We start from the raw sequence: 24,056 nt of genomic DNA on the forward strand, positions 1-24,056 counted from the left end.
TGTCACTGCCAAGCATCGATGAGAACTCATGTGGAGTGAAGAGTCAGTCATTCAGTGTGGAATCAGCGCCAGATGGTCCAACCATGGTCTTGCCACATGATGCAGGCATAGAATGTTCTGGAATCAGGAGTGAGGCTTCACCAAATAGTGAGGAGGCGGGGCAAAGTGTGTGGGGCAGAGGGGGCTTGGCAGTGGTTATGGTTAATCTGGGCATCTAAGATGACCAAGGAAGGGGTGGGTTTGTAGATAGAGTGAGAGACAGTGAAATAGTGGTAGAATCCACAGATCATAGGATCAGACCAAAAATCAACAGAGAACTGGTCCGGGGGCAGGGTGGGGTGGGGGGCATGAGCTGGAGAGAAGAGGCAGCAGACAGGGCAGGAGCTGGAAGCTGAGGTGGAATGTTCCTGAAGAGCTAGGTGAGCTGTCAGGTCTGCCTTTTGTGGTGTGCTATTTGGATTCTGTAGAACTCTTTAGTCATATCAAGAGAGGCTTGAGATACCAGGAAAGTGCAAGGCAAGGGAGGATTCAGTGTTTCCTTAAACACCCCAATGGCCTGTAGCTCTTTTGATGACATTCAGATCCTAGGGTGGAGTCAGCCACGTCAACAGGGGGTCTGGTCAGACATCAGACAAGAAGGAATTGGACTGGAAGCAAATGTTGCAGGAGGACAAACGTGCATGACTCTCATCACCCTTCTAGGCTCTTCCAAATTCTAATTTTCGACCCTGACACCGGCTCCCTCCTCAGGCTCTCTTCAACTGTGACACTTACGCTATTATTTTACTTCGTATGTTTAGTGTGTGGATTTCTTAAGAACAGGCTTGAGGCCTGGCGGGGGCGGGGTGTAGCTACTTGAATAAGAGCCCTTGCTCTGCAAAAATGAGGTCATGAGTTCAAATCTCCAGCACCCACGCAAAAAGCCATGTGTGGCTTTGAGTGCCTGTAATCATAGCATAGAGGATCGAGACATGTGGATTCTGGGAGCTTGATGGCCAGTAACCACGCCAAAACATCAGGCTTCCAGTTCAGTGAGACCCTGTTCAAAGCAGTTAAGTGGAAAGTGAGAGAGGAAGCCATCTGACATCCTCCTCCAGCCTCTGCATGTATGTGCACGGGTGCAGACACCTGCACATTCCCATGTGTGCACTACACACATCCACCACCATCACCACCACCACCACCATAACCACCATCACCACCACCACCACCATAACCACCATCACCTCCACCACCACCATAACCACCATCACCTCCACCACCACCATAACCACCATCACCTCCACCACCACCACCACTACCACCACCACCTCCACCTCCACCACCTCCACTACCATCACCACCTCTACCACCAACACTACCACCTCCTCCACCACCACCACCACCTCCACCACCACCACTTCCACCACCATCACCACCACCACCATCACCACCACCACCACCCAGAAAGAACAAACTTCAGATCCTTGAGCCTGGGGAACATAACTTGTTCACTGTGTCCCAGGCTCCTTGACGGGACAAAAATCAGTTGGATGAATGGAAGGCAGGGCCTGTCTGCTGTGCTGATGATACAAAAATGACTTGTAGACTTTACTCTGGGGCTGCACAAATGTTGTTCATCATTACAAAATCAAATCAACTATTGGAACTAAACGCTCTGTCCTGGTGGGCACAAGTGACCCTAACTACATATCAAGTTGATGAATTCATAATTCAGAAAATTATTTCAACTGTCTAGCCAAGTGGGATTTGTTTACATCCTACAGACAAAGAAAGCTACAAAGAATTCTCAAACTATTTCAGCCATCAGAGTATTAGAAACTGACTTGGACCAGCAGGTCGTTCCTCAGTGACAGATCCCTGAAAGGAATGACCAGGGGGTCAAAAAATAAAGAAGATATGGAAGTTGGGGTCAGGGGGTCTTATACAAGCTGTCTATGCCAAGCAAGTTTATTAAGAAGTGCAGCATCTTATGTACAGTTTTAGGGGGTGGGGTGGGCAAAATGGGCAAAGTAAGCAAAAGTGATCCACAATGGGATGACGTCAACATAAAGCTAATCAAGCAGTGCTGCCTGAAGGGAAGATGGGAGCTCTCGAGTGTGCTAGAGTGGTCATGGCCTCGAGACTGATAACTGTGTCCCCTTAGAGGGGGAGAGTTGGGTTCTCAGGATGAAGCCACAGCTCCCCCAAGGCCCTGGCCCAGGTCGTTACTGGCCTTGCCAAGCAGATTCCTGGTTTTAGACAAATGTCCGTTCTCCATACATGTGGGCCTCAGGGAAAGCCTTGGTTTGCCTGGGTCCCAACAAAAACAATGTTGATATTATTGTGCAAAAACTTATATATGAAATGTAAAATAGACAAAAGAAATAGTAATTGTTTATTGTCATCAAGAGCCAAGATTTTCAGCATCTAATAATAAAGAAGTGGGAGGTGGCTTCCCATCTAGGAGTGTTGTGATACAAGTATAAGGAGCTGAGTTCAAATCCCCAGCGCCCACATTTAAAAACATAGCCAGGTATGGCTATACACATATAATCCCAGTGCTTCCGGGGGCAGAGAAAGGGGGATTGCTATGTCTTGCTGGCCACCACCTGGAGGGAGCCATGTGACTTCTAGAAACCACCCTAGATCCAGGTTCAGTGGAGACCCTGTCTCAAAGGTATAAGGTAGAGAATGATAGAGTGGGATACCCAACATTGTCCTCTGGCCTCTGCAGGTATGCAAGGGACACATGCTTCTGTGTGCATACATATACCTATACCATACTCACGCACACAATTCTTAAAGACTTTTCATTTTAAACTTTTTGTTTTAAAGACTGTTTTATTTTAAGGCAAACTCCTAACCCCCAAGTTGGACTGGCAGTGTCACTATCCTCTCTTGACATATTTCCAATTTAAAAAGTTACCTGTGCAGCCCAAACATCAAGAATCAATGACTGTCTGACCACGATGTGGACCCTTAGTGCTCTGCATTGTGATCTCTAAACCTGTTCTCCATTAAAGGGATCTAGGTTCTTGGGAAAAATGGTTACAGAGCTGGGTCAGGGACTATACAAAATAAACCTGGAATATTCCATCTCTCCAGCAAGGAACCCTTTGGGGTCATTTAAAAGAAACCCAAGAGCCATATTGAAGAAGCAACTTGACTGCCAACAGGAATAACAATAGCAGTGAATGCTAACATGCTCAGTATACTTAAATCCAGGAGTTCAAATGTTCCTAAATAAACTCACCTTTGAAGAATGCTAGGAGACAAAACTTGTTATTCTTATGCCTAATTAAAAGTGAGGGGAAAAAAAGTCCAGCATTGTGCCAACCTTTTTTTTTTTTTTTTTTTTTTTTTTGGTTTTTCGAGACAGGGTTTTTCTGTGTAGCTTTGCGCCTTTCCTGGAACTCACTTGGTAGCCCAGGCTGGCCTGGAACTCACAGAGATCTGCCTGGCTCTGCCTCCCGAGTGCTGGGATTAAAGGCGTGCGCCACCACCACCCAGCGTGGCAACCTTTCTTAATGAACTGTATTACAAGCTAAACCAGTATCTGCTGCTGAGGCCTAGGGCTGTGGTGATTCAGTTGCCGAGTTCTCACTTCTGGTTTTCTCTCCTGCTTTAAACTTCCCTTTCCATGGAAACCAAAGACCCAAGAAACAGATCGGCCAGAGAGAGAAAGATGCCATGAAACTGGGGGCAGTGGGGAGTCGGGAAAGATCTGGGAGAAGATGAGGGAGGGGAAACCAAGATCAGAATATACTGTATAAAAATACTTTTATTTTCAATAATAAATAAATAAAATTGAAAAATAAAAGATCAACCAGATCAAGAGCCCCATTAGCCAGCATCCTGGAGAAGCATCTAGAAGGAACCTTATGTAAATATGATCACAGACGGCAGGAGAAGGGGAATGAGGGCTGGAGGTGGCTGCCAGTGAAGTGTCTGCTGTGTAAGCACGAGAACCTGAGTTCTGGTCCTCAGCACTTGTGTAAAAGCGGGCATGGCTTGTGCTTATAGCCTTACTGCTATGAAAGGAGGCGGCAGAGACAGGCGGATCCCTGGAGCCCATCGGCCAGCCAGCCTAGCCAAATTGATGAACTCAGATTCAGTCAGAGACCCTGTCTCAAAAAAATAAGGTGGAAAGTGATCAAAAAAGACACCTGATGTCTACCTCACACCTCCACACACATGTTCACACATGCACAGGCACACTTGCACACAGGAATGCATACAAACACACACACAAAATAATTTTAGAAGTAAAAATCTTATACAGACCTGTCCTTCTTTTCTGTAAGGGACACAATCAGACACAAAAGCAGCGTGAGCTGTGTCCCCATCTTCAGGGTCCTGTGTGGGTCTTTGACTCAGGCAGTTGTGGTTCTGGGGAATAATGCATTCTTTTGCTTTCCCAGTGATCTCTTGTGGGAACCCCGGAACGCCAAGCAATGCCCGAGTGGTGTTCAGTGACGGTCTAGTGTTCTCCAGTTCCGTTGTCTATGAGTGCCGTGAAGGCTACTATGCCACGGGCCTGCTCAGCCGACACTGCTCCGTCAATGGCACCTGGACAGGCAGCGACCCCGAGTGCACAGGTGAGAGCCAGGGCCCCTGGGCTCTGTGGCAAATGGTAGCTCAGAGCACCCGGACCTTCTTGCTGAGTAAAGCTGTCCGTGGGCGTCTGGGGAAAATGACTGGAGTGGGAACGTAAGCCAGAATGTTAAGCTTACAGTCCAATAGCTTCTGTGTGTTGAGCATGTTCTGTGTGGCAGCCATGGAGCTAAGTGCTTCGTTTCCCGTGTACATGGTGCTGGAGTCTCACCCGCACCCGATGAGGTAGCAGTAGGTACCTACTCTCTGAGGGGTGGGTTTTAATAAGAAAAAATAATAGGCCGGGTGGTGGCAGCGCACGCCTTTAATCCCAGAACTCGGGAGGCAGAGCCAGGTGGATCTCAGTGAGTTCGACTGGTCTACAGAGCAAGATCCAGGACAGGCTCCAAAACTACACAGAGAAACCCTGTCTCAAAAAAAAAGGAATAATACATTTAATATTTAACAATAAGAATTAATATATTAAGTATTATATGTTATGTATGTAATTGTTGTATGTGTTAACATAGTACATAGTATATATTAATAAATGTATATGTATTTGACAGCTAAGGTTCAGAGAGGTTGATACAATATATCAGCATTATTCAGGCTCTAGCCTGTCCCTTGGGCTTTCCCTTTCCTCTCAGGACAAAGGCTCAGGTCTGTCACACTCTCTCCACTTTGAAGCTGCCACCACCCACCATCTTTCCATCCTTCCCATCCTCAGAACCATCTCCACCCCAGTCCAGCTCCTGAACATGGTGTCTGCATAGCTCCCCTTCCTTGACCCTTTCAAGGTACCCCAGACCCTTTTCCTTAGAAGGCCAAGTACTGTGGGCCCAGATGGAGGGAAGAGATGGACTGAGTGACCCTGACATTCTTTCTTTCAAAGTCAGCTCTGTGAGTTCAGACTCTATCCAAAATTCCATATTAAATACACAGATCACCAGGCATACCCGTCTCAATAACAAAACAGAGACCTCATTATTGCAGAGGTCCTAAGACCCTGCTTCTGGGCCATTTCAGCCTGAAAAAGTCTCCCAGGAAGACTATCATGCATCCCTAGGCAAACTGTCTTTTTGATCCATTAATAAACACATCTTGGGTTCTTCAGTCTAAAAACCCTCTTTGCCCAGAACCTCACCTACTTTAGGAAAAAAGTCCTGTGGTCCTTCCACTCAGAGGAGTGGGTTTGAATAAGAAGGGTGGCCACAGTGCATTTGGATGGCATGCATGGTATAGGCATGGAGAGTGGGCCTGTAGGTCGGCTGATACAGGGAAATTTGGCTGTGCCCAGTGGTGCCCAGGGCTTGGCTGGTCTGACAGTTCCTTCTTAGGTGGGTGCAGGAGTGATGGAGATGGATCAAGATGCTGAAGAGACCCAAGGCCTGGGCCAGGAGTGAACAGTGCTGTGTCTCTCTTACTCTAGTCATAAACTGTGGTGACCCCGGGATTCCAGCCAATGGCATCCGGCTGGGCAATGACTTCAGGTACAACAAAACTGTGACATACCAGTGTGTCCCTGGCCACATGATGGAATCACACCGAGTATCTGTGCTGAGCTGCACCAAGGACCGGACATGGAATGGTACCAAGCCAGTTTGCAAAGGTACACCTGGAGGCTGAGGATGTAGATGGGGGCCAAAGAAGATACACAAGTAGACATTAGCCTTGAGCATCCAGAAGGGAGGGGTGGCATCATAGCAGAAGTGGGCAAGGTGAAGACTGGTCCTGCACAGTGATTGTCAGGAAGCTGGAAGATACTGAGAAAAGGTCTGAGCCTTAAGCATCCTGGAGGGCTATATGATGGGAAAACAGAAATGTTATATATAAGATGGTGTGATGGGAGAATAGAAGTGTTATATGAGAGATGGATCAGTGTAAGTAAAAGATCAGAGCTGCCACGGATCCCTTCTAGTTCTGGCCCAGACTGCAGCTGATTCAGGATAGCCGGGGGTACTGGTGACAGCAATCAGGCTGGTTTCCCCCGGGGCAGCCCCAGAACTCAGCCTCCTCTGCTCTCCCCGCAGCTATCATGTGCAAACCTCCTCAGCTCATCCCTAACGGGAAAGTGGTGGGGTCTGACTTCATGTGGGGCTCTAGTGTGAGTTATGCCTGCCTGGAGGGGTACCAGCTCTCCCTGCCTGCCGTACTCACCTGCGAGGGAAATGGATCCTGGACCGGAGAGCTGCCTCAGTGTTTCCGTGAGTGATTCCCAAGGGCCTTAGGCATGATCTCCATGAGACCACACATTCCCCTTCCTGCTCACACGCATGTGTACACAGAGCTCTGCTACAGAAAGCATAGAGTCAGTACCCCCCTCCCTAAAGTGGAGATCTTTCTCAAGACACCATTAAAGCAGGAGGAAAATTTAAAGAAAGAATTGAGAATATTTTAATGGAGGCCTGAACTTAGACACTGTCTAAAGTCAAGTGGAAAGAAATGAAGTCAGAGGTAACAGCAATGTCCTCTGACCTGAAGGGTTGCTCACCAAGTGGGACAAGTACCCAAAGATGTGAGGTCATGTCATGCCAGAGACATGTCTTTCTTCATGGAAAAGACGTCTGGGGACTGCAGCTTTCTGTCGAGAGACTGTCCATTATCCACCTAGCCCAGCTGCGTTCTGATGAGCTCCAGTCCATTCCAGGACTCAGGTTTCCTGGGTTCCAAAAGAAGTAGGCTGCAGGATTCTAGGTGCAGCCCATGAGTGGGCTCTGGAAAAAATGTTCCAGCTTCATACTGCACACAGCAATAGGGTTTACCAGTTGTCCCCTTACTGTTATCCCTCAGAAATAATCTACATGCCCTGGCCACTGTTAGGTACCTGTGAAATTCTGCTCCACTTTGGGAACTGCCTTAGCATCGACAGCTTAGCATCAACAGCTCAGAAAAAAAAAAAAAACAGGGATGTTGTTTATGGTTACACCCATGACATTCTCAGGACACTAGGGAGACATGTGCCAGGGCACAGCCTCAGGGTGGTCTGGACTCAACTTTTCTTTTCCTCCTGAAACAAAGATCTGCATTGCCTTTAAATAATAAATAATCATACAAAAGGTGGAGGTGTAGCCCAGTAGCAAAGTTCATGCATAGTGAGTATGATATTCTAGGTTTCATCCCAAGCACACACCAAACAACAATGAATTATGGTCATTGTTTTTTTTAAAAAAAAAAAAAAAAAAAAAAGGAAAACCATACAGTAGCTGGGGAGATAACTCACTCAGTAAAGTACTTGCCTTGCAAGCATGGGAACCTGAGTTTGATCCCCAGAACCCACATTTTTAACAAAAAGCTGAGTGTGGTAGCAAGCATTTGCATCCCAGTACTAGGGAGGCAAAGACAGACAGACCCCCTGAGCTTGCTGGTCACCCAGCTTAGCATACTCGGCAAGGTCTAGGCCAGTGAGAGACTCTGCCTCAAAAAACAAGGTGAACCACACCTAAAGAATGACAGCTGAGGTTGTCCTCTGGCTTCCACATGCACACACCAGAATGCACACACACACACACACACACACACACACACACACACACAATTGTACTCTATTAAAAAAAACATGAAGGAAAAAACTTTCCAAACATAGCCATAGTTATAATGATATATGTTCCAGTTCTTATAAATGGTATTGGATCCTGACACATTATTTCATGACCTGTATTTGTTGACCGGCCACCAAGAGCTTTCCAAGCACCCATGTCTGTCAATACATACTGATCTGTGCACCATCATTTTTAATGGCTTTTAAAACATTTCTAAAGATTGATTTTTAAGTGTGTGTGTGTGTGTGTGTGTGTGTGTGTGTGTGTGTGTGTGTAAGCCGGAGTTGCCAATGGTTATGAACCACCTGACCTGGTTACTGGGAACAAAACTCAGGTCCTCTGTAGAGCAACATGTGCTCTTACTCACTAAACAGTCTCTCCAGCCCCCACTTTTGATGGCTTTAAAGAGTTCCTTGTTGCATATTCCCCAACCTATTTAACCTTCTCCTTTTGATGGGGAGTTAGGGTTATCTCCAAGTCAATCATGTTATAAGTAACTAAATAATAAAAATCCCTAAAAACAGCATTTCCTCATTCTTGTAGAAAAGTTCTAGAAGTGAGTGTGCTGGGCCAAAGGGTAGGCACTCTGTACTTCCTGACATGTGTTGTAAAAGGCCTTACATTTCCCACCAACAGTTATGAGGATGTTTTCTTTTCCTTTTTCTCCCCTATCCCTTTTTTTAAAGATTTCTTTATTATGTATACAGTGTTCTGCCTACATGCCAGAAGAGGGCACCAGATCTCATTAGAGATGGTTGTGAACCACCATGTGGGTTGCTGGGAATTGAACTCAGGCCCTTTTGAAGAGCAGCCAGTGCTCTTAACCTCTGAGCCATCTCTCCAGCCCCATTCCCCTCCCCCATCCCTTCTAGTTTTCTTGGTTGTTCACAATTATCCTCGATGATCGTATATTACCAACGTAACCATAAAGCACTCAACAAGGCAGCCTTGAAGAATAACAGGCAGTTATTGATGTCTAGCATTATTTGCTTCTTGTTCCTAAGAAAAGTGAGGAGGGGATAAACCATTCGTTTGATGGGAGCACAAGTCCTTAAAAAGCAGAGAAATCATCAATCTTTTCCCACAAACTTGGCCGTGTGTGTAAGTGCAGCAGGAAAGGCAGCTAGTTAGAGTCAACCACCATTCAGCCATCTAAAGGGCAGCTCCAAACTCCCACATCACCTGGACCCAGGGCCACCACACCCACTGTGGAATTCAGCCTTCAGTGGAACACAGCTTCGCTCTTGCTAAGAAGAGAAGAGCTGGGAAATAATATCGTGGCATCCTATAGAAGTGGAGATAGACTTACAGGAGAAAATTATTTAATGATTGGAGCCATGTGGGCATTGACTTTGCACTGTGCACGGCGTGTGTAACTGATGGAAACCAGAGGACACATAAGTGAAAATGAGGAGAATGTTCTAGATGGCTTGTTAGTTTTGTGGGGCTCAGTCATCCAGCCTCACCCAGGCTAGGCACACAACTCTACCGCTGAGCTACAAGCCCCACCCACCTCAATGTCCAAACTTCCTGTAACATTATTCCATTAATCAGAGGAGGCTAAGAAGCTCCCTTAGTGTAGGGATGAGAGGAAGCTTGTGACCACGCACAGGCAGAGTCCCCAAACACTTACCCAGGCATCCTCCAGTTTCCAGGGCTCAAGTGAAAGAAGCTAGACAGGAGGAAGGGAAGGAAGGTTCTAGAAAGCATCTTGGGCCCACCTTTGTGTCTCGTCTTTGCAGCCGTGTTCTGTGGAGATCCGGGGGTCCCACCTCGAGGGAGGAGAGAAGACCGTGGTTTCTCGTACCGGTCATCTGTGTCCTACTCCTGCCATCCCCCCCTGGTACTGGTGGGCTCCCCGCGGAGGTTTTGCCAGTCGGATGGGACGTGGAGCGGCACACAGCCCAGCTGCATAGGTAAGAGGGGCCGGAGGCAGTGGCCTGGCTGGTGGGCAGCTGTGATGGGGGGTTGAGTGATGGGACCACTTCCTCATCTTCCTGGCCTCACTTGTGGAGAAGGAGTCCTCCTCTGAACTCCTTGGAGCAGAGTGAGGGACAGCAAGAGCTAATGTACTGGGGAATGCAATGGCAGCTCAGGCCTCTGGGACGAGTGGAGGGCTCAGAAGGTGGGGTCCAGGGGCAGCTGTGGTCTCTTCCTTTGGCCTTCAGAGCAGAATGAGGTGGGCAGTGAAAGCGCCAGTGACCATGTGGTCTGCTTCTTTGTTTTGGTCATCCAGATCCCACACTGACCACGTGTGCAGATCCCGGCATGCCGCAGTTCGGGGTACAGAACAGCTCCCAGGGCTACCAGGTAATGAGCTCAAACTAGCCTTCCCGTCTCCTGTCCCTCCCCAACACCGTCAGCACCAGCGGCCCTGGGAGCAGCACAGGGAGAGTAGACCTCAGAAAGGGAGGGGGGAAGTGCTCCATGGAGCATCCTTCAGAAACGGAAGGTGCTGCTGTCCGTCAGCCAGGCTGATATGGAAGGTGGCAGTAGATGGAGCCATGAACAGTTCCCAGGAACCCTGAGTTGGGGCAGGATGTTTGTGGAAATACCAAAATAAACAAGACACCCACACACTCCAGCTACAAATAGGACTCATTTGGGCGGTGGGTGCCAGCAAGAGCTAGGCATGAGGCATTTTCCAGGGGGCCTTGCCATCTGCACATAGGTCCTGCACTTCTGTCTCAGAATGAGCCTTAGGCAGCCTGGGGGACACTGAGAAGAGCAGAGGAAGCGGGGGGATCAGGCCATGCTCAGGTCAGGACGGTTGGCTGGGGCGGCTCAAGATGGGTACTGAACTAACCTGGAATGATAGGCCAGAACCTGGTCATCTGGGGTAGTTTACTCTGTCTACCCTGTTCTCACCCAGAAAATATGAGCTGTCCCAGGTGCTGGGCATTCAGACGGGATGGAATGGCTGGGGCCCTGTTCTAACAGGCCTGCCTGGCAACAGCAACCACGCAAACTAGATCACGTCTAAGAGCGTGGAGTGCCACATGGTGTCCTGTGGAAGGAGGCAAACGGGTGGGTTGCTGCTTCAGAAATGGGAGTCAGGGAAGAGCCCTCTTAAGGGTGACATTTGAACTGTAGGCTTCAAGACAAGAAAGCCAGCCCTGTTCAGGCTAGGGCCACATTTCTGACTGAGTAAATGTCCCCTCTGCAGGAGCACTGAGGCAGGGAATGGCTGAGCAGAGGGAGGCCCAGGTGACAGGCCAGGCAGGGTGGGCTGAGGTACAGCAGGTGAAGGGAGGAGGTCAGAGGCCCACGCCTTGGTGCTGCCTGGCAAGGTCACACATACTCCATGGCTCAAAAGTCCCACACATGGAAACCCCCCAGAGACGCTCTCGTGCCTGTCACCAAGCAACAAGAAGAACTGTGTTATGCTCACAGGGTGGATTATTATACAACAGGCAACATGAATGAACCCCAGCTCTACATGACATGGGTGGGTCATAGAAACATACTATTGAATGATGAAGATGCTATGAAGATTAAACATACATTAGCACATATTCACTTATTTGGACATGTGTATAATATGTATGCTAGGATTTCTTTTGCAAGGCGAAGAAATTAAAAACACGGAATTCAAGATAGCAGTTACCAGAGAAGAGCTGAGGAATGGAACAGGGAGGGAGCTTATAGACAGGCACATGTGACCACAGTGTCCCAGCCCCCAGGTTGTGCGGTGGCTCTGCATCACGTCATAACTTTTGCAAAGACAGAGGCATGGATGTCTTGCAGGGCCTGAGGCCAATGTATGTATTCTGGATTCCATTCTGTCGTCAAAGGCAATGACTCTGATCCACTGTTTTAAAATGACCCTGGGGATGCTGAATCTGTGACAGAAAACATAGAGATTCGAAAAAGAAGCATGAAGCCTGTAGTCAAGGAGACCCCTGCTGTCATGACTGGGTTGAAAGAGGCGGGCAGCATTGTGGGAGAGTGGAGCCAGTAGAGCCTTCAGGATGCACTGTGTTCACCCTGGGCTTCCCTTGAGCTGAGAGGACCCATGACCGGATTGGGAGGTCAGGTGGAATCAGACTCAGCTTGCCGGTTTTGGTTCGGCCAAACTAGGCAGATAAAGGCACCCAGTTTGCTGAACCAAATGAGGAAGCCGAAGAGAACAGGTTGGGTGTGGAGGGAAAGGTGAAAAGAAGAGCCCTGCCTGGAGTCTGAATCTGAGCTTGTAGGTATAAGGACCCATGAGCAGTGGAGCTGGGAGATGCTACAGTCTGAGTTGCATTGTGGGAAACTGACCTGTCCATTAGGCCAAATGGACAGAAGATGCCAGTGGAGCCAGAGAGCCAGTGACTCTTGGAGGATAGAGGTGAGGACACGGCCAGAGGGAGAGGCAGAGAGAGGGCAGCGATTCTGTCTGACAGACTTTTCCAAAGCACAGATTCTCCAGGGGCCACATCCGAATGTAGAGTTTCACAGAAGGAAGGGACGCAGAAGTGATCGTTTAATTTTGCACAGTTCTTCACGTTTTATAAAATGCTTTCAACTCCACCATCACACTTGAATGTCACAGATTCCCAGTGTCATTCTGGCACAGCAGCCACCACCACCCCCACCTCTTTGTGCCCAGGGAGACTGGGGTTTAGTCTTCCATTCAAGGGGGAAATGGGTGTCACGATTCCACACACCTTAACAGTGCCCAGTAAGGGCACTGATCTGCCACACGGCATACTTGCCCCCAAAGGACCAATGAGACTCAGCCAGACACAGAAGCTCCATGGTGCTAACAGAGGCAACAGCCTGAGTTGGCGTTCTCTCCTGGGGAGTCAGCGACTGCTTACCTGTGAAGCTCCACCAGCAGGAAGATGACGTGGGCCCCTTCTGTCCTTGCTGCAGGTTGGAAGCACAGTGCTCTTCCGTTGTCAGAAAGGTTACCTGCTTCAGGGCTCCACCACCAGGACCTGCCTTCCCAACCTGACCTGGAGCGGAACCCCACCTGACTGTGTCCGTGAGTGCCACCCTCACCTGACCTCCACGCCTCACCCACTGGCCCAGGCTGGGGTGGTGGGATGTGCTCCCATCGAGACCACTGTTGATCTCTCTATAGTACCTGCATCTCGGAGTCTCACAGATGTTTCTGCACAAAAACCTTTCTGGAATTCAAAGGTCATCCTTATGCCTTAGCAAAGAATAAGCAATACAGAGCCAGCGAGAGCAGAGAACTACGGAGGCAGGGTCGTGGAAACACTGCAAACATTGGGTTCATTTTCTCAGTGTTGCAGACCCAGGTTTCCCGTGACTGGTTAAGCCATCATGCTAGGATATTCCTAGAGACCTGGAGTATAGGTTTGCAAAGAGGTGAAGGATAGGGAGCCAGGCATGAAAGGGTAGAGGTGGAAAGGAGCAGCGTTCTACTGAGAAACAGGGGTTGGAGGAGAGGCCCCTCAAATATATCTGTCCCATAATACTCAAATCCCAGATTCCTTGGGCCTAACATTGTCTTTGCTCTCACCTAGCCCACCACTGCAAGCAGCCAGAGACGCCCACACACGCCAACGTCGGGGCACTGGACCTGCCATCCATGGGTTACACACTCATCTACTCCTGCCAGGAGGGCTTCTCGCTCAGGGGTGGCTCTGAGCACCGTACCTGCAAAGCCGACGGGAGCTGGACAGGCAAGCCGCCCGTCTGCCTGGGTGAGCGAGACCTCTCTAGGGCGGAAGCTGGGGAGGAAGGGCTGGCAGGTGCTGTACTACAGCCAGGAGGAGGAGAAACCCTGCTTCTGATTGGAGTGTTGCAGAGACTGGAGACCACTTCAGAACAGCTCACACAAGCCCATGTCGACCCCACCTCCTGCCTTCACTTAAGCAAACACACGCCATCCCTTTCACTTAAGCAAGTACACACCACACTGTCCCACCCAGCTCCTTCTAGCAGGCTGGAAGAACACATGTCTTTATCCCCGCCTCCAGTTCGTCTTATTATCACTCTGCCATGCCTGACCTGGCCATGGAGTGCTTATCCTAAAGGAATTTACAGTAGGCACGTCATTATCATGTTACAGGCATGATCTGTGTCCCAGCGGCACCTGTCAAGTGTCTCCAGGCCCATGAGGGTAGAAGTGGGGATAAAGACAGTTTAGGAGGAAAGAGAAAACACCGCCAGGATTGGGGGTGGGCTAGAGAGCTGAGAGGAAATCCCAGAGCACTGGCCACCAGCCCCATGCCCTTTGTAGGTCATTTATACACACACACACACACCTCTCCTGCGTTTGTACAGGGAAGGAAGGCTTTTCCTGAGCATGCCCTTTGGGCTGTGAAGCCCAGGCAGGGAAGGGTTTCTAGTCTTCCTCTGGCAGCTGGCTTCTGTCCATCAGCCTTGATGCAGCTTTCTACAGCCTCTACTCTCCTGACGTAGTCGGAAGAGTCCAAAGCAACACCTCAATGAGCACGTTCCCCCAACCTCAGAAAGGCGGCCATCATTGTTTTCCTGCAGACTGTGGACCAGAGACTGACCCTGTCTCCTCCCATTCTCTTTCCCCAGCAGAGGTCCGGCCCAGTGGGAGACCCATTAACACTGTGCGCGAGCCTCCACTCACCCAAGCCTCAGGTAGGCAGAGTCCAGATCTCTGGCTCGTGAAACCGGTGCTGCCTCTGCTGTGCCATTAGCCAGCTTCAGGCTCATAGGTCCCATACCGTAAGGGAGGAATGGAAACCCTCCGTGGACACCAAGACAGTTCCCTGCCAACTCCTAAGCCAGGCTGATGTCAGGAGGAGTGAGCCTTACAGGGAATGCTTCAGCAAAAGAGGAAGCCAAGGTCCCTAGAGGAGTGTTCAGAGCCCTGGGCTCTGGAACCACTGGGTACGGCAGCCCTTCTTGGCACAGCACCCACCGGTGTGTGGTCACGAACCTAGAGACCCAGGAAATGCTGAGGGAGCTTCCTGGAAACTGAGACCTCTTTAAGACAGATAGTATGTCATTAAGAGTGTCACATCCAGAACTGGACACGGAACTACAGGTGCAGCTTGACCAGCGCAAAATTTTCTACCAACTTTGATGTCCTGTTTTGGACCTTCTCCTTTTCTTTGCTGTGCTTTTTAGCTTTCCATTACTATAACAAATATCATATCCAATTGAAATTGTGAAGACAAAAGGTTTATTTTAATTCACGGTTCTGGTGGTGTATCTATGGCTGATTAACCCCGAAACTTTGAGACTGTTAGTGAGGCAGTAACTATCATGACGGGGGCACACTGTAGAGGAAGCCTATTCACCTCACCACTGGATGTGAGGAACACAAGAAGACACAGTGGCTGGGCCCACCATTCCCTTCAGTGTTATTCCCACCGGCCTAACACCTCCTGCCTGGCCCCAACTTCTGCAGCTCCACTGTCCCCCAAAAGTGCCAAGCTGGGAACTCAGCATCAGTAGTGAGCTTCTGTGGGAGCATTACAGATCCAAACAGTGGGGTGCACTGGCATGGTGTTAAAGTTCCACAGATTTGGTTCAGTCCCTCTTTCCCTCATGACTCGATTCCTCCTCCGACTTCCTCTCTCTTTCCCCGGAAGTCCCGCCTATACCTCCTGCCTAGCTATTGGCCATTCAGCTTTCTATTACACCAACCACAGCAATACATCTTCACACAGTGTACAAGTATCCCACAACAGAGATTGCTTCTAGGTTAGAAATGGGGGCATGTGTCCTGTTTTCCTTGCAGCTCTAGGCTCCCAGTCTGGTGCACACCCATGGAGATTCTGGGTGTGCTATCCCAATCTCTGTGAGTTCCTAAGTGCATCAATTGTGTTGATTTAGAGGGCCTTGTTTACTTGTTTGCCCTCTGGCTCTTACACTCTTTCCACCTCCTCTTCCGTGGGGCTCTCTGAGCCATGAGGGGAGGGATGTGGTGGAGACCTCCCGTTTGGGGTTGAGTGTTCCAATGTCTCTCACTCTCTGGTTAAGGTCTGGCTGTGGGTCCCTGTATTTATTCCCATCTGCTACAGGAGGACGCTTCTCTGATGATGGCTGAATAAGGCAGTGATCTATGAGTACAGCAGAGTGTCATCAGGAGTTATTTTATTGTCACATTTTTTTTTTTTTTAGAACAGTAGTGTTTGGTTTTACCGCAGGTCCTTGAGCTATCTAGTCTCGGGTTCTTGCTCAGTGAGCTGTATAGGTGTTGTCTTCAGCAATTACACCTTGCCATAGGTTTGTGGGGGGCAACCTATAGTCTTGGCAACAGCCTGGATTATTTGAGGATTCCAATGGGACCCCTTTGGCCAACAACTCCCAGTCCTGGAAGCTTCATTTGGACACAAGAGATGGCCAGTTGGGGCTCTGTCTCCCCCATTATTGGGCAGTTTCATTTAGATCACCTTCACATATGTGTGTATTTTGGGAAACTTCTGTTGTATTATTAGATTTCCACACTACCCCTCAAATGGTCCTTAATTTAGCTGTCTCTCCCGCATTTCCTCTTTCATCCCCCTCTTCCCCAACCTACGTGGTCCTCAGATTCCAGCCTCCCATCCATCCATAGCTATTTATTCTATTTTTTTCCTGGGGAGATCTGTCTGTCCCCCTAATTCTAGTCCCTTACTCTATACCTAACCTCTGTGGTTCTATGGATGGTAGCTTGGTTATCATTGACCTAACAGCTAATATCCACCTATAAACAAATACTAATAATAACTAACAAGTACATGTTTATAAAGCACAATATGAAGTTATGTTGTGTATATATTATAATATAATTGCATGAAGCTAATTAACATACATCACCTCACTTAGAACATTTAAAATATACTCTTTAAGCACATTTAAGATATACAGTATATTATCATTAACCATAGCTGTGACACTGGGCAGTAGATCACTAAAGTCCCTCTTGCCCAGCTAAGACTTTGTTCCCTTTGGCCATGCATCTACACCCCCAATCCCACTTCTCCCCACTCTCTGCTTCTAAAGTTTGACATTTTAGCTTGATCTGTAAATGATAGCTCTCAATAATCTTTCTGCCTCGGACTTATTTCATATAGCATCATGTCCTCCAAGTTCAACCATCTTATCACAAAAGAAAAGATTTTCCTTTTTTAGAGATGAATGACATTGTATTGTTTGGTCCACTTTCTTTATCCATTCACCCACAGATACTGCAGTTGTCATAGTTTGGCATCTGCAAGTAGTTGTAATGACCGTGGACATGAAGATGTCTCTTTGGTATGCCAGCTTCAGTTTCCTCCACCTGTCCACTCTAAGATACAAGAGGATCACACGATCACCAGGGCACCCTACCATCACCCCCACTTCAGACACTCAGGAAAGAAGAGCTCTGTGTATAAGCTAGGATCAGTCACCAGATGATCCTGGCTGTCCCAGCAACGTTCAAAGTCTAACTCATGTGTTCCCCAATCCCTCCAGTTCCAGGAGATGTCTTTGCCAAGAATTCTTTGTGGAAAGGAGCCTATGAGTACCAGGGGAAGAAACAGCCAGCCATGCTTAGAGTGACTGGCTTCCAGGTAGCCAACAGCAAGGTCAACGCCACCATGATCGACCACAGTGGGGTGGAGCTGCACTTGGCAGGTAAGGAAGCAACTGTGTCTGTGAAAGCAGGGCAGGTGTAGGGGTGGCCGGTGCACATCTCAGGCGGGATGAGTCTGTGTCACTACCTCACAGGGTCAGGTGGAGCTCAGACCGGCCTGGTGGTCAGGGAAGAGTAGGTACCTGTTCCTCCTGCCCACGGACTAATGACAACCACAGCGACTCAAACACATGAAGAGATCCCTCAAAGAAAAGAGAGATAGCCTGAAGACTGAGCCAAAGGGAGAAGCAAAGATGTCCCAGCAGTCAAGTCCAGTCAATAAACTAACGAAAAAATACTTTCAATCATAATCAGAATGAGAAAAGCAAATACAGAATGTGATTTCCCACCAATTCCATCAAGGTATAACCCTTGATGATAGACCAGCTCAGTACTGACAAAGCACACAATCGACCAGCCATTCCAGGGAAAGGCTGGGCAGTTCCTAACAGAAACCTTGAAAATCATTGTATTCATTAATTATTTTGCCATACCAAATTAAAATGGAGAAAGTTTAAAATTTATAAGATTATATACAATGTTCACTTTAGAATTATATTTATATTACAAAAGACTAGAAACAGAGCATTTCCCGGGGATAAAATGTAAGTGGTTTCATTATATCACATCTACAGGATAAAATATACCAATTTGGGGGCTGAGGGAGACTGCTTAGTGGTTAAGAGCACTTGCTGCTCTTGAACAGGACCTACCTTTGGTTCCCAGCACTGGCATGAAGGCAGCTCTTTCTGGCCTTCACAGGTACCTGCACATGTGTGCACACGCGAGCACACACATATTTTAATAATGTCAAATGAAACTTTAAAACAAATACCAGTTTGGGAATGAACATACTCCATCAGAATACGTTTGTGCCTCCAAGTTTTTGGTTTTTGGTTTTTGGTTTTGGTTTTTTGTTTTTTGTTTTTTTGTTTTGTTTTTTTGTTTTGTTTTGCTTTGTTTTGTTCAAGAAGGGATTTCTCTGTGTAGTTTTTGGTGCCCGTCCTGGATCTCACTCTGTAGAGCAGGCTGGCCTCAAACTCATAGAGATCTGCCAGGTTCTGCCTCCTGAGTGCTGGGATTAAAGGTGTGCACTACCACCGCCTGGCCAAAAATCATACTTTTAATCACACATAGAAAAATAGAATCCCTATCTAGTAGTTCAGTTATCAAGATTCATCTTCACATTCTTGCACACACCCATGTTCAACCACATACAAACACGTTCTGTGCTTATGCATCGGTAGGTGTGCAGGGGACATGTCCCCCAGCATCCACACACACATTTCACACATGCCCTTGGCACCCACAGAGGTGAGTTTTGAGATCTTTCAGAGGTTCAAGTATAACCTACTTTCTTTCTCCAGGAAATTATAAGAAGGAAGATTTTCGCCTCCTGCTTCAGGTCTACCAGGTCACGGGGCCTGTGGAGAGCTTTGTGAACAAGTTCAAAGACGACCACTGGGCATTAGATGGCCACGTAAGTGCAGCAAATTGGTCACCACCAGGCCTTGTACCCTACCCCCATTCCCAGATTGCTGCGGGGAAGGGATGACAGGTTGTGGGAACTATTGAGGTCACATGGAAACCTGGGAGTCTTGAGAGCAGGACTAGCAGCCAGGGAGTCCTGGTCAGCTAATGGAGTGGACAAAGGGGGGATAAAAGAGGCTTGAAGACTCAGAGTCAAGGGTTACCGTGTCTGAGAGGGATATGTGAGCTCCGCCATTGAACAGGAAGCAAGAATCAGGGGTCAGGGTATGAGAGCGAAGGCCGTAGTGCAGTGGGTATGGGCTGGAAGAAGGTAAATCCCCAGTGACTCCCTGAGATGTGTGCTCAGATTTGAGATGTGGACTGGGCCTTATTTAGCACAGCTGCAGAGGCCAGGACACAGAAGAGAGAGGTGGGAATCTCTTTATATGTCTTCGTGGGAAATACACACCTTGTAGAACATTCACGAAGGAATACCAGTCCCTAGAGATGATCTTGTGCAGGTACCTTCTGAGTTCACAGTGGGAGGAGGGTCAAGCATGGACTTCACCTGCCCCAGCTCCCACATGACTGTCCTTGATCCCTAGAGGGAAGAGAGTGAATGGGAAAAGAACACGAGGTCTAACAGGCTGGAGTAGTAGAGCTGAGGAGGCCTCGCTGGTGGAGCATCATGGCTGAGAGATTCTGCTTTGTAAACCCACGTGGAGAACCAAGTGACTCCTCCAGGGGCCGGCACCTGCAGTTAGTTCCCTGATGTGCCTAGGGTGCCTGTATGTCCCTGGTGTTCAGTACCAGTCTTAGCAGCAGTTTAAATGCTGAGAGGGAAAAATGGATTCAACAGTGCCAGGGGGAGAGAAGGAACAAGGGTCTCCACCGTGCCAGAAGGATCACCAGATGTAAAAAGGGGAGGGTCGAAGATGGGACTTGGAGTGAGGAGTGCAGGCCAGGAGAAGATAAAGGTCAAGGGACCAGGAGCAGCTGACAACTGGGGTCCCTTCTACAGCCATCCAGGGTCTGTCTGAGGGAACAGATGAAGCCACCAGACAAAGAGCACCCTAGGCCTGGAACATGGCTTTGAGGGGTACACCTGCAGCATCCTCAAAGCATACTCCAGCTGCTAAGATGACAGGTCGTGATAGGACACCAGGAGGGTCAGGTGCAGGCGGGTACAGACAGGTTATGTCCCAGCCACCTCATAAAACAACATCCTCTGGAACTGCCAGAAACTCTCCAAAATGTGTTCACTCTGTGGGGCTCATTTCTCTCATAGTTCTATCAGCTCTGTGGCGATCCACAAGTCGGTTTTCATCACAAAGGAGAAAGAGCTCACATGTTGTTCGGATCTTAGATGGTCTTTTAATAAAAAAAAAACTCAGAGCCAGATATCAGGGTGAAAGCTGAAAAATCAGAGAATCATAACAGCCAACCACTAGTTCTTACCTCTACGAAATCCTCTTCCTAAAGAGAGTGAGTTCTTGTTTCTTCACACCTTATATAACTTTCTCTGCCCCGCCATACTACTTTCTGGGATTAAAGGCGTGTGTGCTTCCCAAGCAAAGGCATGAGATCTCAAGTGCTGGGATTAAAGGTGTGTGCCACCACTGCCTGGCTCTGTTTCTCTCCTATACTGGATCAATCTCATGTAGCCCAGTGTGGCCTTGAACTCACAGAGATCCAGACAGATCTCTGCCTCCAAGTGATAGGATTAAAGGTGTGTGCCACCACTGCCTGGCCTCTATGTCTAATCTAGTGGCTGGCTCTGTCCTCTGATCCTCAGGCAAGTTTATTAGGGTACACAATATATCACCACACTCACATGTGCCCAAGACCTACTAAAGATGGCATCGAGGACGTCACTGTGTCACTCAGGACCTCAGAGTATGGCATACATGCCATTCTACAAACTAGAACTGAAGCACGAGGTGGTGTGAACAGTAGAAACCAAAGGACAAGGACAGTGGCTTAGGCCTCCCATCCCAGTACCTGGGAGACAGAGGCAGGAGGAACAAGAGTTCATGGCCATCCTTGGCTATACAGAAGTTTGAGACCTGCCTAGGCTACTTGAGATCCTGCTTCAAAAATCCAGAAAAAGAAAGAGAAAAAAAGAAAACATTTTTTTTTCTATCTCACATCTAGTAGATGTCCCTGCTCTGCCAACTGAGACAAACATGTCAGCTATGCTCTGGTCTGGTAAAAGCTCCAGATTGTTCTAGCATGTCTTACCCCCCCTCCTCTCTCTCTCTCTGTCTCTCTCTCTACCTACCTACCTCTCTTCCCCTCCCTTCCTCTCTCTCCCTCCCCCTCCCCTCCCTCCATCCCTCTCTCTGTCCCCCCTCCCTCTCTCTCTCCTCTTCCTCCCTCCCTCCCTCTCCCCCTCTCTCCCTTTCTTCCCCCCTCCCTCCCCATCCCCGCTATCACAGGTCTCCTCAGAGTCTTCAGGAGGCACCTTCGTCTACCAAGGCTCCGTCAAGGGCCAAGGCTTTGGGCAGTTCGGCTTTCAAAGACTTGGTAACTAGCATGTGTCCTGGGAGGGTGAGCTCAGGGGGCAGGGGTGGAGCTGTGTTCTGGGGAGAGAAGGAAGCTGGTGAATTTCTCCACCTGAGAAAGGGTTTCTTAGACTCAGAAAAGCTGTGATATCGCTCCAAAAACAGACCCTAGACCTGACACTCAGCCCTGGGCTGCTATACTGGCCACTGGATACCACAGGCGTCACCCCTACCCAAAGGACCAGGCAATCCCTGAACACCCCTACATGAGCTATCAGGCTGTCCTTCCCTAGAATGTCATTTCTTTCTCAGCATTTTCCCAGGAGGCTGGGATTATCCTTATGTCACAGACAAGAATCCCAAACACCAAGGCACCTTCTCCTGTTTGTCCTGTCTCAGACTGGGACTCTGCGTGCTTGAAAGTATTCAAGGAAAAATCCTCATTCCAGACATAGGCCCTGACCCAAAGACTCTGGATCATGTGGGATAGGGTCCTACCTTCTTGGGAACAGTAAAGAAAGAGCCAGGAGGCCATCATGTGTCCTCGAAAGCCACCTCTGTATCCTACACACCATGACCTCCTACCCCCAGGGCCCCTGCCTACCAGCCAATCCATTCCCTTCTCCAATGGCTCTCACCTCTAGAAAGTTCTCTCTCCAGTTAGCTCAGATCTACTCCTGGCACGCCTCCCTCTCCACGCCTCCACACAATCATCTCGGCTTTGCCTTCAAGGGCTCCAACATGCAGCAGCTCTTACACCTTCTGAGACGGTCCCAGAACCCTGAGTCAAGCACTAGGAAGACCCCAGCACACAAAGTTCCACAGCCAACTCCCTGTCCCTCACTGACCCCTAGCCCCTCAGTTAGGTGGCCCTTCAGAAGGAGTCAATGGAGTGAGTTGTGAAGCTTCATACCTCCCACCTCACTCCAGCCATGGCAATCCAGCCTCATAGTGAGATTGTGTGTGTGTGTGTGTGTGTGTGTGTGTGTGTGTGTGTGTGTCGTGGCTTCATCTGAAGAAAGTTTTCATCTGGTAACAGGCTTTGATGGCCAGGAAAAGTGTAGAAACTTCCAAAGAACTGCATCCTTTGAAGGTCGTGTTCATAGATAGGGTTTCAGGTTCATCTGCCTGCTGTTTTCCGTGGGGACCCCCACCCCCACCCTGCCTGCATCCTCCCCCCCTTCCCCACCCCCACACAGTCCTTGGGACACAATGTGACTGGCACCGGTATCAGTGGCCTCCAGGGAGCTATCTGCTAGTGTAAGGCAGGCAGCTGAGGTCTGGGCACGGGCGTCTGTCTGCCAGCTGAACTAGAGCATGTGACAGTACCTGATGCTCTGCTGCGGTGCAGAGTGGCCGGCAGGGGGAGCATCACCTCCAGGTGAGTCTGTGACTTGAGTGTTATGCGTTGGCACTTTGCAGACCTCAGGCTGTTGGAGTCAGACCCCGAGTCCATCGGCCGCCACTTTGCTTCCAACAGCAGCTCAGTGGCAGCTGCCATCCTGGTGCCTTTCATTGCCCTCATCATCGCGGGCTTCGTGCTCTATCTCTACAAGCACAGGTACTGTGAAGGCAGAGGCTGGGGAGCGCAGCTGTGGACCCAGCCCTAGTACCCTGAAGGCAGACCCAGCCCTAGTACCTGAAGGCAGAGGCCAGGGAGAACAGCTGTGTACCCAGCCCTAGTACCCTGAAGGCAGGGGGGCCAGGAAGAGCAGCTGTGGACCCAGCCCTAGTACCCTGAAGGCAAGAGGCTGAGGAATGCAGCTGAGTACCCAGCCCAGCCCAGCCCAGCCAGCACCTCCTGACCCAGAAGAATGTAACTTTCTAAAAGGGGGAAGAAACCCGCTCCTCTCTTGCCTTGGACCCTGTGTCTCGCCCTTTAGTTCAAGGTCACTGTCTCTTATTCCCAGGAGAAGACCCAAAGTTCCATTCAACGGCTATGCTGGTCACGAGAACACAAATGTTCGGGCCACATTTGAGAACCCCATGTATGACCGCAACATCCAGCCCACAGACATTATGAACAACGAGGCGGAGTTCACAGTCAGCACAGTGTGTACTGCGGTATAGCCCCCAGGCCTGGCTGCTACTGCCACCGCCACCGAGAGCCCCGCCGCCAGCAGCCGGTGAGATTGAGGGCTGGAGGGTGGGAGACAGACTGGTCGCAGGGGGCACAGGGGCCTGTGTATGCCTTGCTCCTGCATATATGGACACTCCCACACCACAGGCACAAAGAGCTGGCCACTTGCGTTAGGACACTCATTGCCAATGAGAAAATTGAAGTTAAGCACATGAACATTAATGAACTTGATCAAGACCACACACCTAAGAAGAGTGGGTCAGAATTTAACCCCCAGTTGTAAAGTTTATAAACCCCAGTTGGAAAGTTTACCCACAAGGGTTTGGGGGCTGGGGAGATAGCTC

General features: G+C 49.1%; 1 protein-coding gene across 1 annotated transcript in view; it reads left to right on the plus strand.

Moving 5' to 3' along the window:
- The window catches only part of Csmd2 (CUB and Sushi multiple domains 2), a 570,924-nt gene extending 547,172 nt beyond the window's left edge, over nt 1-23,752 (plus strand). Inside the window, exons 58-70 of the mRNA XM_059254992.1 lie at nt 4,404-4,580; nt 6,008-6,187; nt 6,609-6,782; nt 9,860-10,033; nt 10,354-10,427; nt 12,978-13,089; nt 13,598-13,777; nt 14,628-14,690; nt 17,499-17,660; nt 19,026-19,138; nt 21,567-21,654; nt 23,055-23,193; nt 23,543-23,752. Coding sequence (XP_059110975.1) covers nt 4,404-4,580; nt 6,008-6,187; nt 6,609-6,782; nt 9,860-10,033; nt 10,354-10,427; nt 12,978-13,089; nt 13,598-13,777; nt 14,628-14,690; nt 17,499-17,660; nt 19,026-19,138; nt 21,567-21,654; nt 23,055-23,193; nt 23,543-23,702 — 1,796 coding nt within the window. The 3' untranslated portion in view covers nt 23,703-23,752. The remainder of the gene's footprint in view (nt 1-4,403; nt 4,581-6,007; nt 6,188-6,608; nt 6,783-9,859; nt 10,034-10,353; nt 10,428-12,977; nt 13,090-13,597; nt 13,778-14,627; nt 14,691-17,498; nt 17,661-19,025; nt 19,139-21,566; nt 21,655-23,054; nt 23,194-23,542) is intronic.
- Nucleotides 23,753-24,056: the final 304 nt, after the last annotated feature.

Source organism: Peromyscus eremicus, chromosome 2 (assembly GCF_949786415.1).
Source record: "Peromyscus eremicus chromosome 2, PerEre_H2_v1, whole genome shotgun sequence".
Classification (NCBI taxonomy): Eukaryota; Metazoa; Chordata; class Mammalia; order Rodentia; family Cricetidae; genus Peromyscus; species Peromyscus eremicus.